This window comes from Lissotriton vulgaris, chromosome 1_1 (genome assembly GCF_964263255.1).
Source record: "Lissotriton vulgaris chromosome 1_1, aLisVul1.2, whole genome shotgun sequence".
NCBI classification, from domain to species: domain Eukaryota; kingdom Metazoa; phylum Chordata; class Amphibia; order Caudata; family Salamandridae; genus Lissotriton; species Lissotriton vulgaris.
In genome coordinates, this window is record NC_141685.1 from 710,044,245 (window position 1) to 710,064,012 (window position 19,768).

The following is a 19,768-nucleotide window of genomic DNA, read 5'->3' on the forward strand; positions in this document are numbered from 1 at the left end:
TTATTGAGCAAGGACATGAGCATCACGATCTATCATTTACTATGTGGTTTTACTGTTTTTTACGTTGTTGATAAGTGAAATGTGAATTGTACGCATTCATACAACGTGGTTAGAGAGATCGTTTTTTTGCGCAGTTAATTTGATCAACAGGGTGGGCGGGGTATAGTAAGAAATTAGCTGGTGAATCACGTAGGTGTATGGAGACTAAGCCCATTAACCCGGTTGTCCGCGAAGATGCATTATGGGAGAGGCAGTATTTAACAGAGTGGCAGGCTTAGTTAGGCTGGGATAGGCGAGATAAAAAGGCGGGATTTCATCTTAGTAGCTTAATTCACGGGAGAAGATGGCGTGCAGTCTGACACCGCCACTGTGCGTGCAACTAGAACTTAATACTACAGGTATGGAACTGGGAGGCAAGATGTACTCGGGTTGAGAGTAGAAGGGTAACAACGAAGGTGGTATACGGGGTTTCGAGCTTTAAATTTAGGAGGGTTTAACATCGTGACAAGAAAGTCAATGTGGTGATTCACTTTAATTTAATTACGGTAGCGTTTCAGCTCCGGTTTTCGAGGGTAGCGCATAAAACATATATTACCATGGGGTGATCGAAATAAATAATACAGCCATGTTAATTTGGTGCAAATTGTATTTAACTGTAGCTATTTAAGCAATATGTTTACAGCAATGTTTTTATTTAATTTTTCAGTGGACCCCTGAGGAAGAACTTAAAAAAAGTTTGAAATGCATTGGGTTACATCACCATTGAATATTAAGGATGTTTAATGTTTTATATACGTGCCCGGAAAAAGGCCTGTTGTGGCATATCCGTTGCAAGAAAAGTATTATGGAAAAACATTGGCTAATCATGTGTGGACAGCTTATTGGAAAATAAAGGAATTAACATCATCCTAATCTATGGAGTATTTTGGATTTTTTGGAGTAAACAATAGAACATTCATTAACAAGTGCAAAAATTATCATCACAGCAGTGCGTCTGGATTTGGGGTGCAGAGGCGCCCCACCCATCTCTATAATCGTTAACTTCCACGTGGTAATGGGTAGACCACGTCATCCAGGGAGCACGCAAAAATGTTTCAAAAGGAAAGAAAATGCAGCAGCAATGGTTTAAAAAGTAAAATGAGGAGTGCACGGCAATTTTCACAAAAAGTGTCGTAGACGAAGCCACAGTAGCCAATCGGTCGGAATGGTCGTCGACGAGCCCGTCGACGACCGCGCTGTCATAAGTGTAACCACACTTACAGAAGTTGGAAAAGACGCCTGAGAGCCAGGTCTCGTGGGCGTAGTCATAGTAGCAGTAGGTGGCACTGCAGCCACAGTCAAAGCCAGCTTTCTTTTCTTCAGAAAAGGAGATGGTAACTCCTGAACACTGCCACGCTTTGAAGCCACAGAAGAAGGAGCTGACTGAAGGCTGTCTGCATCAGAAATAACTGTGTCTTTATCTTGAAGGCGCTTAAGCCATAAAAGAAGACGACCCTCCCTGTCCTTGAGGGTTTTAGGATTGAAAGTTCTACAGAACCTACAATCAACCACCTTGTGTTCAGGATACAGGCAGTAAATACACTTATCATGAGGGCCCTTCTCAAATAAACGTAATTTCCCACAGGAAGAACAAGGTCTAAATAAAGACTTCTTACTTGACATCTTGTGAAAAACTGAGAAGAGTAGATATGAAGAAAAAAACTGAGCAGAGCTCAGGGAGACTCCCTTCACACGACGTGCGGTAGAAAATCTGAGGGCTTGAGCTTCTGAGGAGAAGGTTCTAGAGGGTGCTTGAGCCTGATTGGCTGCAGTTTGGACTAACATAATGACACTGATATGTTGCAAATGAGTTTTTTCTCTCTAATGCATTCCTATGTAGGAACCTTTGTTGAGGTTTTTCAGTATATATTTTATCTGTTTTATTACGTATTATGATATTATATATATATATATATTTTAGCATTATTGCTATTTTATTTACCGTGGGACTCCCACTTCGACGACGGGGAATATTCAAGCATGTGAATCTATGAAAGACACCCCTAATACTGGAGAAAAGGTCAATATATAGACTACTATAGTTGTATAATGCAGACCTTGCAAGTTGCTTTTCTTCAAAGAAGAGGTTTCGGTTTTGAAGTGACCTCCCCTGCAGCCCACAATGCACAAGGACACATACTCCAATGCGCTGCAACTATAAGGATATAATGACATTCCACCCACACTCATTATCCACTACAGACAATAACTATGCTCGTCCGTTGTTCTGCACTAATTATACAGAAATGTGTTTGGCTGCAATGATTCTATTGATCAGCTGACATCCTAACAATACAACACGGCTGGAAAACAAAGAAGTAATGTTTCCAATTTAATGCAAAATACTTACTTTTGCCAGACTTTTTCTCCAAGATGTACACTTTTATAATGAACAGTAAGGTGGTCCCGGCGACCAAAGCATTTCCCACATTCTTCACACTGATGTGCCTTTTCACCTTAAGGAAAAATAAATGCAAACTTGTGAACAAAAAAAATTGAATGCTTTTTCGCCCTTTATGCTGTGAAAGAACATGCCTGAGCATATACAATAAGTAGATAAGAAACACATTTTCACCGAAAGAGTAAAAGGAGCTGAATCTTATGCCCGTACCTGCACAGGTACAACCTATTTATACTGAAGCTATGAGAAAGCTTACTTAGTTGGTACTGAACTTAACAGATGTGAATGGCGAGACTTCACCACAGATACAGCTGTAACTTTGTTAACCCCAGGACATATTGTAAGATCTCTGTAGGAAATGTGGAAAGGCGCAGGGCGCATGAAGCTGAAAGATGCCACATAAATGCCCTTCAACAACGAATACCTAAAGCATCCCTTTTGGATGAGGCAACCACCGACTCTTGTCATCTCTGTCATTGTGAACATCAGCGATCAGCTGCTATCCACAAATTTTAGGCAGGCTTTTCACATCTTACTCTAAATCATGTAGAACCATTGTTTTATGACTTGCTAAAATGACATGCCGGCAACCTGCAGGATAGGCTAGGAGGCTTGGGGAGTAACAAATTAAATGTCATCTTATTTTCACTCTGAAGAAGTAGAAACTCACAAGAAATACCTAACGATTGAGGGAAAGTTGAACACAAAAAATAGAGAAATATATTTAAAAAAACAAGACTAGATACAATCATGCAGAAATGTAATCAATTTCACACATTTTTCATAGTGACCACTAATTCTGCCTGCTACCCAATAAGGTGGAGACCCCACAAGGTAGAGTGGAGTTTCTCTCTCCAAATTATGATTTGTGCACACCACAAGGAAGACAGTTCGAACGTCCTTCTAAAATCATTGATGAGCATGCTATAAGGCCTTCTAAATTGGTGATGGTGTGATTGAGAGCTCACAGCCATGCGCCCCCTACCAAGGATCTTGAGCCCCTTCAATTCTTGAACCTAGAATTTCCCATCAATTGTACTTCAAAAGATTTAGCATCTATGCTCATCACAGGGCAAATGAGCAAGTAGGAGGTCCAATCTAACGAGGGCTCTGCCTGGACACATCAACAAATGGATATCGAAGCCGATACAGCTGAGTCTTGAATATTCTTTGGCACGGAGAAGAAGATCTTAACAGAGGAGACATTAAGACTGAAGTCTCTGGTTCCACTACTAAGAATTCAGAGACAAAAATATCAGCAATTAGATTAATTAAGATAATCGTCCAACTAAAAGGATAAAGGTGCCTTTATAAAGTCTATAGTAGTAGAAATATGTTGAGAAAACATTATTTGATGGTTTCTTTAACGGGGGAAAATAAGTACCACACCGGCATATAATGTCGGTTTGACTAGTTAGATAAAGTTACCTTGTCACTAAGAGGGCTTTCTGTTACACACAGTCAAGTCAGAGGTCACATTACACGTCTGAAGAAAATTACACTTCAATGGATTGGTGGGTACTAGTTGGAGGGGTCTTGGACGGAAGAAAAATCTCTAAGTGGGAGAAGGTGCTCTCACATGCTGAATCAGGATGTGAAGGCACCAAGGAAACATTTGATGTTAGGCTTCGACATCACATTAAGGCATTTCTGTCGTATTTCGTTCACACATGCTAAACTGATGCTAGGTTAATCCAGCACTCCATGTATTCCTAATGTTTACTGGGTGACCGAGTGCATTGGAGAATGTGAAATGAAGGGGGAATTCAAAAGGTATCAGGGGAGAGATACTGCTCTGTGGTTGAGGCGAAATACCATGGAGTAAAACCCACCATTGATATCCTGTCATAATGAGGGAGATTCTTCTGTTTTCTAGTACCAATAGACATGGAAGATACCTCGGAGTGAGCTCTGGGTAGGAAGACTGTGAAAGTCCCCCAGGTCACACCCAGGAAACATACTGTTGGGAAGACACTTTAGGACAAACGTGTACAAGGTGTAGTATCAAGTACAGGTACAGCTTGGATCCAGTGACACAGTGAGCAAGGGACCCATGTCTGGGCATACCCATGCCACTTAGGTCGGTAAATGAAGCACACAAAAGTTGATGAGAGGAGTGCTTGCAATTTGTCTAACCACTGGCAATTGCTCGGGTAGCATACCAACCCATGGTTCTTTTTCTCACCAGCCATATACTAATCAGTCTTGACCCTGCTCCTCATGGGAAGAGTCCAACCTAAACTGCCAAGCCAGATCCTCCTTGAACCAGCATTGGCAACTCAGGACAAGTTTTGCCCTCATCATGGGCTCATTAGCCAAGTACAGCTTGGTTTAAATGACACAGTGAGATGCACTTCTTAATTCAAATTAGATATAACTCCTCAGATCTGTAATGGCTACATGTAAACAAGGCAAACACAAGGAGATGATGGACGGAGCGCTGAAACTATTCAGACATGCACCCCCAGTCACATATGTGAATTGAATCCACCATCGTTCTTTAGCTCACTTCGCCACCCATGTTCAGACCCAGCCATATGCAAATCAGTCTTGACCCTGTTACTCATGGGAACAGACTAGCCGAACTGCCAAGCCAGGTCTTCCCTGGACCGAAAACGAGCATCCTGGGACCGGTTTCGGGGTAACACCCTCATCAGCCAGGCTAGCTTGAATCCAGTGGCAAAATGAGCAAGGGTTTCTCTTCTGGGCAAACCCTGCCACCTTAGTGCAAACAAAGCAAACACAAGGAGATGGTGGGCAGGGGCAATGACACATAGGACCGTGGTATCAGCAGCATCTGTAATGGGAGCATCAAAGCCACGTTCACGGACCTCATGAATGCCATTAGAGAGTATAGAGTAGGACTAGATCAGAAGAAAGAAATCATGTCAATCGAAATGAACTTGATTCGTGCAGACCTCAGATATTGTCCAATAGAACAAAAGCAAACACATGGAGGTGACATTGAATGTAAAAGAAAACACAAACCAGTGCCATTAGGCTCCAGGAGGATAGTCATACCCTAGTGGTGCAAGTGGAGGATGCAGAGAATCGTCCAAAAGAAACAGCCTCAGATTCTTGTGATTTCAAGACAGTCAAAACTGTTCCTGGAATCTTTGATAATCAACATGTTGTAACCTGAGGATCACTTCATATTTTTCTCCAAGCTTATAAAGTACTGCTCCCAATGACCAGGTCATGGGCCCCTCCATGAACGGTGACTGCTGGGGTTATGAATTACCAGGAACGTTCTGCCATCTTTAAGCAGGTTCAGCTGGCAGCTACTACCCAATATTAAGGTTCAAAGACCATGAGCCTTCTTGATTACATGCAGGCCAGACAAAAACAGTCCTTTGAAACGGTGAAACACAGACTGCCAAAGCCTCAACTTCGTTCCATGCTTCTAGTCCCCAGTAAATTAAAGATTATATAGAAAGCAAAAGTAAAATTCCTTATTTTCTGATGGCTGGAAGAGTGTGAAAGAATGTGCAGTACTTAGCAACGAAGTTGTATACACAAAGATGGTGAAAAGGTTGATCAGCATTAGCCTGCAAGGAAATCAGACTAAGATGAAGGCACCGTGCACTCACCACAAAGAATTGTGCTACATGCTGATGAGACGATTGCAGCTATAGACCCCAAAGGTCCCACTGGCTACTGTAAGACTTTTGCTGTTACTTTTGCTTTTCGGCTTTGGCGAAAAACAAAAATATTGATCTCTTTGCTGCCACCACCCCCACTACTTCTCCTTCTCTTGAGCCCAGAAGCAATCTTGGTTCCTTCCGCAGCTTAGGCAGCCGAATTCCTCATGAGGGGGGCTCCTGCATTGATTGGTATGGGTTTCCTTCATCTTTGGTTTTACAGGATACTCTTTTTTTGGTCGTGCCTGGGCAGCCACTGCGCTGCTCTGGGAGGCATGTTGTAATCAGGTATGGACTTGAAGCTCTGCCCATTGTCCGCCCATCTTTTCAATTGGCTCATGTTACTGTCCTTTCTAAATGGTTGCTTCTGATTCGTGAATAGGCTTAGTAGACCCTCCTTTTCTACATTTGTAACCTCCAATGAGAACTGGCCCTTTTACTTGTGTTTTTAAATTGCATGTTTTTTTACAGTCTGCGAGCACTATTTTATTTAATGATTTTCTCCTATTGCATGCAGGACATGCTTTCCTGTAAGGGTGCCTGCTTTGCCTCCGGGTGCTGCGCTTTAGGTTTCCCCTGTACTGTTCTGCAGAAGTCAGCATGTCTAGTATTGTCTAATTTCTCACACCTTTTTGTTTTTAATCGGCACTCTGCCAAAGTGAGCCTTCCTTTTCACCAGTGAGCGCGGTGCATCATCTGCACTCCGCAACGCAGTGTCTAATATTGTTTCATAATAACAATTCTGTGCTTTTTGGTGTTGCTTGCTGTCGCCCCACACCCTCCCTATTCGCAGCTTAACCCGGCAGTGTCATCGTCCATTCCCCCTCTCTCATCGCTGCTTACTTTGTGCACGAAGCTTCCACTGCAAGCGGCTTCCTTTTTTCTATTTATTCACACACAACACACCTTTTCATGCGTGAGGCTACTCGTGGACATCATGCCCTGTGCTCCACGACTGTATGAACCTGCCTGAGGATGATGAGCTGTGGCAACTATGCTTTAATGGCATACTTCCATATCCACCTTTATAAGCACCATGTGCTTCACTTTGTGAAAAAAAATTATAAGGTAGTTTTCAGAAATAAGCACACTGCAAAGCATATACATATTATTTTTGGTTTATATTTGTCTCTGCACTGTATCACTTTAATAAGAGTATCGCTGTGTTTAGGTTTATATTCGTCTCCGCACCGTACCACTTTTATACGAGTAGCGCTGCCTTCTACCTGCTCTCTATTCATAAGGAGCTACACAGAATTGCCAAGAGTGGGGTTACACCCCCTCCTAAGATGCTGGCTTTACTTGGCAGCAGCCGCTCTAAATCCACTGGGATATTGCACTTTATTACAGGGAATCTGCACTCCAACTCCACTCAATTCTCTTTCATAATAACATTTCTGTGCTTTCTGGTTTTGCGTGCTGTCGTCCAACATCCTCCCGATTCGCAGCTTGACCATGCAGTGCCGTCACCCACCCTCCTCCTGATTCGCAGCTTGACCATGCAGTGCCGTCACCCACCCTCCTCCTGATTCGCTGCTTACTTTGTGCATAAACCTTTCTCTGCACGTGGTTTGCTTTTTAATTTTAAAAAATGTATTAACGCACAGCACCGCTTTCCATGCGCGAGGCTACTTGTGGACATCACGCCCCGTCCTCCCCGCTTGTATGAACCTGCCTGAGCATGCCAGAGTACAGGATAATGCGCTGTGCTAACTATGCTTTAATGGCATACTTTCATATCGACCTTTAAGGAGCGATGTGCTTTACTTTGTGAGAAAAAAACCTAATTCGGTACGTTTTGAGAAATAAACACACTACAATGAATATGAATATATATATATATATATATATATATATATATATATATATATTTTTTTTTTTTTTTCACTGAAAAAACCATAGGTTTCACACCAGTTATAGTTAGGAATTAGCATTTAAAAAACCTATTAAATTCACTGAAAAAACCATAGGTTTTACACCAGTTATAGTTAGCATGAAGTTTTACTCGCATAAAACTATTGAAATTCCCACGTTATAGTTAGTTGGACTCACTATAACTTGCGCGTGCAATGCACTGCTGATGACGTCACATATTACATCACTCATGACATGGTCAGTGACATCACTCATGACATCACTGATGACACCATCCAGTGAATGTGTGTCTTTCTGAAAAATAAATATGTTTTATATTTGTATTTGTAAAGGTCGATGGAAGAATAAATGTTTAAATAAGTGTGTAAATGGATGTTTTTTAAATAAAATATTGATTGGTTAACTGGCTTATAAAGTGTATCTTAGTGAATACATATATTAGCGAGTAAATATTTGAATATTTAAATATATGTATCAGTGTTTCACTTTGTGTATAAGTGGCTGCATGAGTTGGTGACTGACTCACTGTTTGTATGTGTTTTGAAAACAGCATATGTGTAGGACTGTATGGGTGGATGAGTGTGTATACGTGTGTGTTAGTAAGTGAATGCCTGCCTCACTAGTGTCTTTATGAGTAACTACATATGTTTTAATCTAGTATATGTGAGTATTGATGTATATAAGGGAGTATATGTGAGTGAGAGATTGAAAGAGTTCCTGTTTAAATAAGTAAGTGATTGTTTAAGAGAGTAAGTATGTGTAAGTTTCCTTAGAAGTAATGTGCTAGTGTGTGTATAGCTGTATATGCAAATAAATCGATGTTCAATAGTTTATTTGCGCGTGTGAGTAACTTTTGAATGACTATCGGTGTGTAACAGGATGTATATGTGTATCACTACATATGATGAGTGAGTATATGTATGAGTGACTATATAGAACTGTTGCTGAATGAGAGGGTGTGTATATAGATGGTGGAATTACTGAATTGGTTGTTGTAACTGGTATGGGTATCTCCATTTTTTTGAAAATGTTAGTTTCTATTTTTGAATATGGTTTCAAGGGTTACATTACACTGAAAGGAGGTCTGTCAGTCTGTCACAAGGATGGGGTCATCAGTGATGTCATGAGTGATGTCACTGACCATGTCAAGAGTGATGTAATATGTGACGTCATCAGCAGTGCATTGCACGCGCAAGTTATAGTGAGTCCAGTGAGTTTTATGCGAGTAAAACTTCATGCTAACTATAACTGGTGTGAAACCTAAGGTTTTTTCAGTGAATTTCATAGGTTTTTTAAATGCTAATTCCTAACTATAACTGGTGTGAAACCTATGGTTTTTTCAGTGAATTTATTAGGTTTTTAAAAAGCTAATTCCTAACTATAACTGGTGTGAAACCTATGGTTTTTTCAGTGAATATCATAGGTTTTTTTAAATGCTAACTCCTAACTATATATAGGGCCTCAAACCTCTGAAATGTAATATTTTTTATAATGAATCCTATATTGTATACTTATATAATAATATATATATATTTCTCTTTTGCCTTGGTGCGCTCCCGGTGCGCGCCCCGGTGTGCGCACCGGAAAGCGCAGTTTTTCGGCGCGCCCCGGGGCGCGCACCGGTTAGCGTCCAGTTAGCGCTATTGCCGCGAACGAAAACATCATTGTCACGTATTGCGTAGCCGCGTCCGCGTGATACGCACGGCGTAAGCGCACCCGGAAGCACTCGAGCGAATACGATCGCGCAACGTGAACATCCGACGCGCTTACGCGACCCGGGGCGCGCCCCCGGGTGCGTCGCGTAAGTGCGTCGGGTCATGTGACCTGAAAATAACACTTTTTATTGGTGCAGAACAGTTTTGGTTTCCAAATGATGAAAGCCCGGGTCATGTGACCTGAAAATAACACTTTTCATTGGTTCAGGACAGTTTTTGTTTCCAAATGATGAAAGAACCCACCTTTTTTCCTTATTCTGACTTTGTCCTTTGACTGAGGAAGACCTGTTTGAACATCTTTGAGAACTATTTAGTACTTTAAAATGGCTACAGTAGCAGCAGCAGCTGCAGCAGCTGCAGCATCTGCACCCCCACCACCACCACCACCACCACCAAGAGGACCACCACAACATTACATTGGTGGTCAAGAAGAGGAGGAGGAGGAAGATGAGGAGGAGGAGGAGAGAAGGTGGCTGCAAGAAGACAATACCTCATACAAGCCAAGGCAGCACATTGTATGGGAGTTTTTTTCTATACCAGAGGGCAAGAAGAAAGTCAATGCGCCCAAGGTGACTTGCCTAATCTGTGGCATGGAACTTTCAAGGGGGAACCCAAACAAAAAATATTCTTTTGGTAATAATACCATGATTAGACACATGCAGCGCAAGCATTCGAACAACTATTCTGCTGCAGAGATGAGAGAACTGGCCAGTAACCCTCCCCAATCTTCAACCACCACCTCCAAAAGAAAGCAACCCACTCCATCGGGACCAGAGACAAGGGAGACGATCCCTTGCATACAACCACGGTTTGGGGAATTCAGAATTACATGTATTTTTTGTGGTAAGACCATCTCCTATGGTGAACAGAGCATAAAGCTCATCCTCCTTGCTGGTGACAGCCACAATTGCCCCAAAAACAACCTAATTTTTTCCTGATTTTTTTTTGTTGCTCCAGTTGAGCCATTTTGAATTCATTGTTTTTTGTTTCTCCCCATAAAAATAACAAAAAAATATAAAATAGTTCATAAAAGCCAAAAAAAGTACAAAATGTTCAAAAAACATAAAAAATATAAAACAACAAAAAGAAGAAAAAAAACAGTTCTTTTTAGAACTACCTCCAATTTATAAAAAAAGGCTACATTTTTTAAAAACTCTGTCATTCTTTTTAGGTCTCGCCTGTCGATGCGCATGCGCATCGAGCAAGCGAGAGTATTGGGACTTATCAACTCTTTTCCCAACTTGCAAGGAATCGTGGCGATTCCTTGCAGTGCCCGTGACTTTTAAGCTCAATGCGCATGCGCACTGAGCTTAAAAGCGCGTGCACGTCCGTCTTAGTTTACCCGCTCCGCCCCCTCCCCTTCCCGCTGTGTCGCATTTCTCCTCCCCCCTCCCCCCTCCCCTCTCTTCCCTCCGTCTTGTTTGTTATTTTACCCGCTCCGCCCCCTCCCCTTCCCGCCGTGTCGCATTTCTCCTCCCCCTCCCCTCTCTTCCCTCCGTCTTGTTTGTTTATTTTTTTTACCCGCTCCGCCCCCTCCCCTGCCCGCCGTGTCGCATTTTTTTGATTTAATGTCCGTGTCTTTTTGTGCTGTATAGCCCCTGAAAACCTTTCAAAGCAAAGTAAGTTCGGTTTTTTTTTTATACATAACTCTAGTTTTAGGGATTTAATGTGTGACCCTTTCTCATGAGTGGAAAGATTTGTGCACGTTAATAACGAAGCCTTTCAAAGCTCTCAAAACGCATTTTTTTGCGGAATAGAAAATAAGGGAGCATTTGCGGAATCCTATCTATGCAAAGTTCACATCCGACTATCCATGCAGAGCTCAGGGGCGGCCATCTTTTCTTCCCATCATGCTTACTATTTGCATACATCTGTGTCTTGCTGCCTCCAACCCTCCACAACTCTAGCTCTGGCTGTGTAATGTTGTTAAAGGGTAACACTCTTGTGGGGTCAATGTCTCTGATTTTACAAACGTCATTGTGTTTGTGTGTCAGTTTAAATCCGCATTTGATTCAACCAAACCGGCGTTTCTGAACAAATCTGCATTTGAAGTGGAGAAAAGAAATGGGTAAAAATAAGGCCGAGCATTTTGAGCCCGTGATTCCAGTCAGGTTTTGAGTGTATGCACAATGAATATGTATGAGAGAAGTTTGCATGCAGTGAATTTCAATGCAGATTATTTCCAAGTATGTTAGTCGTTCCGAGCACCGGACTGAGTTTTACTTACTGTTGATTAGAGCTGTATTAGATAAACATTGATTAAACCTATCCCTCTGGGTGTACCTCTCATTGAATTAAGGCCCTTTATGAACTACCGCAGTATTTTGCTTCCTTGTGCAAAAGAATTGTCAAGGCTTGTGGTTTAAGAATACATTATTGGGGATACATTGATTATGATTTATAAATCTTTAGACCTTATATGTTTCATGGCTAGATAAATACATGAGAAGTGTAGTTTCACACTCACATATGTAATTACGATCAGCATTGAGACCATGCAAGCCCAAAAACGGAGAGGCGTGCCAAAAACCACACAATGCTGTCTATTCAGGCTTTGTCACCACACCAGCGCTTTCTCCCCGCCATTAATTGTCCTTCTCACAGCAAAATAATTCGTATAATATGGAAGAGTGTGGGGAAATACTGCTATGTCTGTTTAATCTCCACCACCTCTGCATAGACTTGGAAAGTGCAGTGGCGATTTTAAGTTCCACCTCTACGTAAAAGTGTGCCTTTTCAGAAACTGATGTACAAATAAAACGAGGCTCGGGAGCACTTTGTCTCCCTGGAGAGTTTTTTTTTTCTTACAACTTAAGTGTTTTTCGTTTCCCAGTCATTTTTGAAGATGCAGTGAATGTTACCGGGCACAATGTGGTGTAGGAAGAGAAAACTCTGCCGATGTGTGTCTAAGAAAAGCACAATTATGTCGCGCACACATAAGACTGTGAAATCTAAATGCTGCCAAACTGTAAAGCAGCACTCTTGGTTTCGGGGCTTTCTTCGGCTTCTTTAAATTTTTAATAACGTGCTTTGAAGTCTTGATTTTTGAATTAGGGCACGAGAGTTATACATTTTTAAGTGGAGGCCTAAGTCCTGCAAGTTTAACTCTCACCACCCCATTAGACTTACACCAGTAATCATTAATTATATACTAACGTTTTTGACTGGTGTCAGCCTGCGTCAGAGATGAACTTTAACATACCAATTGGGACATATGGACACATTTTGTGCATAAAGCTGGTTATGTTTAAAAGGCAGAGAAAAAAATCTACTCCCTAACCTAGGAACTCAGTTAATCAGACATCACTGTGGGGTTGTACTAGAATGATTCTGAAATAGAGAAAGTGCATGGGTTCAGAACCTCAGCGTCCAGATTGAAATCCTCCTCTTTGTTCAACACACTTTTATTAAATTAGTCAGAGTTTGGGATCACACACCATCTCCGCTCGTTCAGGGGTCCCAACAAGTCTAAGATACATTTTTGTACTTCTGTTTATTAAGTCTTTGTAGAGGTACTCTTGTACTGTATGTCTTTTGATTGACTGTTCTATAAACGATGCAACCCCTACATCCTACACTACAGAGGCATTTATTTCTCATGTACCATTGACAGAGAAGCCGCTAAATTCATGAACAAATTATGCACGTTCTGGAAACAGGAGTCTTTTTCTCAGGTTTGCAATTCATGTCAAACCTCACCAGATGTGTTATAGTCGATTCTGTGACCTACAAAGATCTCCAAATTTAATAAACCTGAAGGCTACAGTCTGTTTGTCAAAACATTTCCTTGGCACCATCACCCATCAGACATAAATGGTGCACGGACTAATTGTCAATTTTGAAGATCCAGTTCAAGGACTCGGCCCACACAGCCTGAACTTCTGGGCAAGCATGTGTTTTCTTGACACAGTGTGCAGGACAAGCTTAACTAGCATCTGCCAGGGCTCTCTATTCTGCATTGCTGTGCCAATCTGAATAGTGCAAATCTTTGAAACCATAGTCTACAGAACTGTAATTCTACATTCAGATACAATTCTGCAGTTGACTGGATTAAAGGGGCTACACACGTTGAGTGCATAGCGACCATCCATTTTCCACCTGGATTGTATTAAATCATTTATATAGCACATCCATATCATTTAAATATAACACAAAGTGCTTTATGGGTGGTTGAGTCACTAGCTACTCTCTTGGTCAGAAGGATGTTGCTGGAGAAGAGACGGAGAACTACTATTTTTGTTATTGTGTGCATGGCTCCAAAGATTGCTATTGAGGTGTCCTCGATTAATATCCCATGCACCTTTGACAACCAAACCTCTAATTTGTGAAAGATTTATACACATCCTGGAAATGTGACCTTTTTCTCACTTTTGTAATTAATGTACAAACTCATTAGATTTGTTATAGAAGATTATGTGCTGGGACGAAATCTGGAAAATGCAATAAACCTAAGTGTAAAATATATATTTAACAAGATATTCCTTTGATACCTTGACCCATCAGAGATATAGTGGTGCATGACTAGTTGGCAATTTTGAAGACCCGCTTTAAAGACCAGACCCACACAGCCATAACTTCTGGTCAACCATGGGCTTGGTTGACATCTGCTCCTTGCCTGCAATGCGAAGCCATATGGCAAAAGAGGTACTATAGTGTTTGAAGGACACCCTATACTGTGTGCCCTTGAGGTTACCCTTCTGATACATACCAGTTTCTGGATGCCCCATTGCATGGTTTTGATTGGGGTTTCTATGCCGAAATAACTGGCATCCCCCACCTACAAATGCGGGTTAGTTGAGTGCGGGGCAGGCGACACATGCCATTTTTAGGTCTCGCCTGTCGATGCGCATGCGCATCGAGCAAGCGAGACTATGGGGGCTTATCCACTCTTTATCCACTGCAAGGAATCGTGGCGATTCCTTGCAGTGCCCGTGACTTTTAAGCTCAATGCGCATGCGCATTGAGCTTAAAAGCGCGTGCACGTCCGTCTTGTTTTACCCGCTCCGCCCCCTCCCCTTCCCGCCGTGTCGCATTTCTCCTCCCCCCTCCCCTCTCTTCCCTCCGTCAGATCATTCAATAAACACATAGGGCATATGAATGGCTTCCGGAAATACACAAGGTACTAAACAATATGATATGGGTCCGTCCCTCACCTTCAACACCTCACCCTCACTCACCCTCACCCACACTCACCCTCACTCACCCTCAACGCCTCACCCTCACTCACCCTCAACACCTCACACTCACTCACCCTCACCCTCTACCCTCACTCACCCTCAATACCTCACCCTCACTCACCCTCACCCTCACTCACCCTCACTCACCCTCACCCTCACCCTCACTCACCTTCACTCTCACCCTCCCTCACTCTCACTCACCCTCAACTCCTCACCCTCACTCACCCTCAACCCCTCACTCACCCTCACTCACCCTCACCCACCCTCACCCACCCTCACCCTCACTCACCCTCAACCCCTCACCATCACACAGTGCAATAGGTCTCGAAGCATTTGAGTTAGAGCTTTTAGAAATGTTTATGGCTTTTTTTTTTAATTCTTTAGCATTGGCTACAGGAAACAAAAATGCTAAAGATTTACAAAAAAAACCATAAACAATTCTAAAAGCACTAACTCTAATGCTGCGAGACCTATTGCATTTCCAATGCTTGTTTCCTTATGGTATGCTCCCCGGTCCGCTCCCCGGTGCGCGTACCGGGCGCTCCCCCCGTGCAAATCGAAAAAAAAACATTTTTTTTTGCCCCGCGGGGCCCTTTTATGGCCCCCACATCAAACCTAGGGGATCAGGGGGTTTCTACTCTGCCCCCCTATGGTAATTTCCCCCTTTGTTTTTGCCTCCTCTTTTGTCTCGATCTTACTGAGACACAAGATGGCGGCCGCTCCGGACTGTTTCGAATGTTTACAGACACCCAAGAGCCAATCAGCTTTCCGCGCGCAAGTCGCGTAGCGCGCCCGGAGCGCGTACCGGAGCGCGGCCATAGATATAAATATTTTGAACCTAAATTACTCAAAATCCACTGGAGCACATATCTTGAGACATAGCAGAGGCACATCAGGCTACCAGTCCCTACAATTTTGCCAAGTCTGGTGGAAATCCATTCAGCCGTTCGGGCTAAAAGTGAGGTTGACCGCCCTATGGAAATTAACATGGGAAAAACACGTTTTGGGACCCCCCTTTATCTTGGCCCCCGCTTGACGAATCCCCCCCAAACTTTCAGGGAAGGACCGAAGCGCCGCGAGGCAAATTTGAGGAAATTTCCAGGCAGATTCCTCAACCGGCGCCAAAGTTATTCCCAATAGAATGTTGAGATTTTGCATTGAAAAAAATCCTAACTATAACTACCTACTGGCGACCGCCAGTAGGAGATAGATAGGACTGGCCTCCTGAAATTGTGGAACCTTGTGTTTGTGTTTACAACATGAAAATATGCACTTGCACTTTAATTATTGAATTGTTTTTTACGAGTGACATTACTGAGTTATGTTTACTCTTATTCAGGGATTTTAACATTTGTTTACTTGTATATTTGCTTTTAAGCAGAATAACAAATGTCTTTACCTGTGAAATACCCATTTCCGATGTACCTATTTTAAAAATGTTAAAATGGCCGCCGTATTTACTAACAACTGAACTCTTTGATGTGAGTCCTTTTACAGTTTACAGTTTTTACGACCTTTCACATGCATTAAAGGAGGGTTCCATGATAACGCAAAGACATCGTGATCAAGGGAGCTTGACTCCCGAAACGCTTTGATGATATTGCTGTAACCTAATAAAGAAGCCTAAGAAAACGATATTCGTGAGTGGAACGAAACTCGAGTTGGAATATATATATATATATATTTTTTACATAGCCCAAGTGGTGAAACGCGTTTGTCGAGGGGGCAGGGGGTCTGCCAATAACATTTTCATCTGGATAAGACACTTTTTGAGTGCCGTCTATTTTCGTCTAAAACAGCGAATTGGGGCGAATATATATATATATATATATAGATATATATATATATTTCGAGCAATTTCAAAAAGACACCGCACTCTTCTCGGATGTTTTCAAGCTTCTTTAATCCATCTTAAGTAAAACTTCCTCACCTACGCGTTTCGAACAAATGACTGTTCTTGATCACGGTAGTAACAAGTCCGTTTTTACTTTTCAGTATTTATACCCTTCTACCCACTTGGCAATTAGGATGCATTATGGGAGGGGTCGTTTTTTAGTTGTTATACAACCAATGTCAATTTCCTATTCCAATCTACAAGCCACATGTTTAGTGACATTATATTGGTGAGTTGTTAATATGGGCTCAGTGCCTCTTGGATTAGAAGAAAGAATTCCTCTAACGTAAGTTGAGTGTGTATACTCGCTTACATGGTTATGTATGATTTTATACATAATCCGGGGTGATAGCGGAGTGCTATATCCCAAAGTCAGTGGCTTGTGCTTTGGTCCAGGAGCTTGACATTACTTAAAACAACGAACAGTGCAAACAACAAACGTAAACTTCTCATTTAATTCTAGTCTATGTTGACCCCTTATAAATCTCAAAATCTAAACAAAATGTACTATAAAAAGCTACTAAGACGCCAGGTTCAAGCTTAAAGTAACATTTCTCAAATATTTCAGCTATTAATCCTCTCATTACATGATTTGAACAAACACTTGTCTTATGCGATAGATATCATGATAGTTGGATTACTTTCATTCTATAAGTGTCTCTTGATTGCTTGTATAAGTCCTTCATAAGTGTACATACAGTTCTTCGTCCCCATTCAGACCTAGGGGGATCTTGGTCTTGAATCTTATTATTAATTTGGATTCCAAACGTCTGAGTTTTTGTAGGCGATTTCCTCCTCTTTCATTTTCTGGCACCATGGCTATCCCTGAGTATTTTACGTTTAGCCAGGATTTGTTTTTATGGGTCAAGAGGTGTTTGGCCATGGCATACGTTTGGTCTTTGTTTTGAATTGCCCTGATGTGTTCTAACATTCTTTTTTTGAGGGCACATATTGTCGATCCAATGTATCTTTTTCCGCAGTCACATTCAAGAAGATAAACAACATAATGAGACTCACATGTGATCTTGTTCCGAATTTCAAACGGTTGACCTTTTGGATCCGTTAGGGATTTTAGGTTTTTGCCAATCTTGTACGCTTTGCACGATATACATTTGGTGAAGCCTTTTTGTCTTTTTTCCAGCCAGGTTTCTTCCCTTCTGTTTATAAAGTGGCTGTTGACTAGAGTGTCTCCAAGTGATGGTGCCTTTCTGAAGGAGATTAATGGTGCATCTCCAATCATATTTCCAATGTCCGGAGCTTTCTTCAACACACTCCAATATTTCGTGACCATTTTTCTGATTTTCACACTTTCCTTTGAATATGTTAGGATTAGACGTGGCTTATCCTCTGTTGTTGTTGAAGTTGCATCTTTCTTTTTTTCAATCAATGTTTCAGTTCTTGTCTTTTTGCGTGCTCTTATCTCGCCCAATTTGATTGTTTGCATGCTATATCCTCTTTGGGAGAATCGTTGTGCAGTTTCCGCAAATTTTTGTTCCATTTCGTTTTGAGCAATTTCTTTTCATCCTTAGAAACTCTCCATAAGGTACATTTTGTTTCAGAGATATCGGATGAAAACTAGTTCCATAAAGGATGCTGTTTGTGGAGGTTTTTTTCCGAAAGAGAGTAGTGTGTATTTTATTCTCTTTTATGTATACCTTTGTATCTAGAAAGTCGATTTCTTTTTCTTGGATGTTAAACGTGAATTGTAATCCCACATTGTTGGTATTCAAGATCGTTATATATTCAAGCAGCTCTTCCCTTGTCCCTTTCCACAATAGGAAGAGATCGTCGATAAATCTCAGCCAGAGAATTATCTTGGCAGTGTATGGTTCGCTTTCCTCTCTCCAAGCTATGTGTTTCTCCCACCATCCCATGGTGAGATTAGCATAGCTTGGAGAGAAGGAAACGCCCATAGCAGTTCCACGATTTTGGGAATAGATTCCATTGTTAAAGAGAAACACATTGTTTGTGAGACATATTTGTATCATGTCCAACAACATTGCTGAATGATTAAGTTCCCCTATTGGTCTCTGCCTGAGAAAATATGCGATTGCTTCTAGACCTAGTTGATGGTTAATGGATGTATAGAGAAATACTACATCTATTGTGGCTAGTAGATATGTTGGTTGCCATTCTGTGTCCATTATGATGGGGAGAAAGTCTCCAGTATCCTTGATGAAGGAGTTTAGTGTTGGCACTATGGGAGCTAAGAAATAATCAACATATGAGGCGATGTTTTCATATAGCGATCCACAGCTGGATATTATTGGTCGAGCTGGGGGTTTGTGCAATGTTTTGTGAACTTTCGGCAGAAAGTAAATTGTCGGTGTAATTGGATTCTCGACTGTTAGGAAGTTTGTTTCTTCTTGGGTCAACAAGCCGTTTTCCTGCCATCGTTTTATTTGTTGGTGTATGGTTGTTGTCATTGCCGCTATTGGGTTGTCTTTTAGTTTTGTGTAGTTGTTAACATCATGTAATTGTCGATATGCCTCTTCTATGTAATCAGTCTTGTTTAATATCACGATGTTTCCGCCTTTGTCGGCTGGTTTTATTTCGGTTTTCAAGTTTGCTTTTAGAGAATTAAGTGCTTGACGTTCTTCCCAGGATAAATTTTCCTTCTTTTTGTTGTTATTATTTTTCATTTTGTCTAGTTCAGTGTTGATGAGATCTTGAAACGCATCTATTCTGTTGCCAGGATGTAAAGTTGGACAGAATTTTGATGGATTTTTAAAGGTTGTTTTCGGATGCCTATTGTGTGGAATTTCCATTTCCTTCAGTATTTGTGTTTCGGTTATTGATATGTCGGTTTCATCATTGGCCAGGTCATGAGCTACCCTTAATGCAGGTATGTCAGAAATAGTATATCCTTCTTCCTCCAGACTATTATTGATGCTGGACTCATTTCCGGTTCTCTTACTTGATTTTGCAAAAAAAAAAATTCAATTTTAATTTTCTGATATACTTGTACATATCAATTTTGGTTTCCACATCGTCCTGATGTTTTTCCGGGCTGAATGTCAAACCCT

General features: G+C 41.5%; 1 protein-coding gene across 3 annotated transcripts in view; it reads right to left on the reverse strand.

Moving 5' to 3' along the window:
* ZBTB41 (zinc finger and BTB domain containing 41) overlaps positions 1-19,768 on the reverse strand; it is a 323,994-nt gene that overhangs the window by 96,444 nt on the left and 207,782 nt on the right. For all 3 annotated transcript variants that reach the window (XR_015308354.1, XM_086954800.1, XM_086954792.1), the window contains exon 9: positions 2,390-2,495. Coding sequence is in view for 2 of the 3 variants with exons in the window: in XM_086954800.1 (XP_086810926.1) it covers positions 2,390-2,495 (106 nt within the window). In the remaining variant the exon portion in view is untranslated. The remainder of the gene's footprint in view (positions 1-2,389; positions 2,496-19,768) is intronic.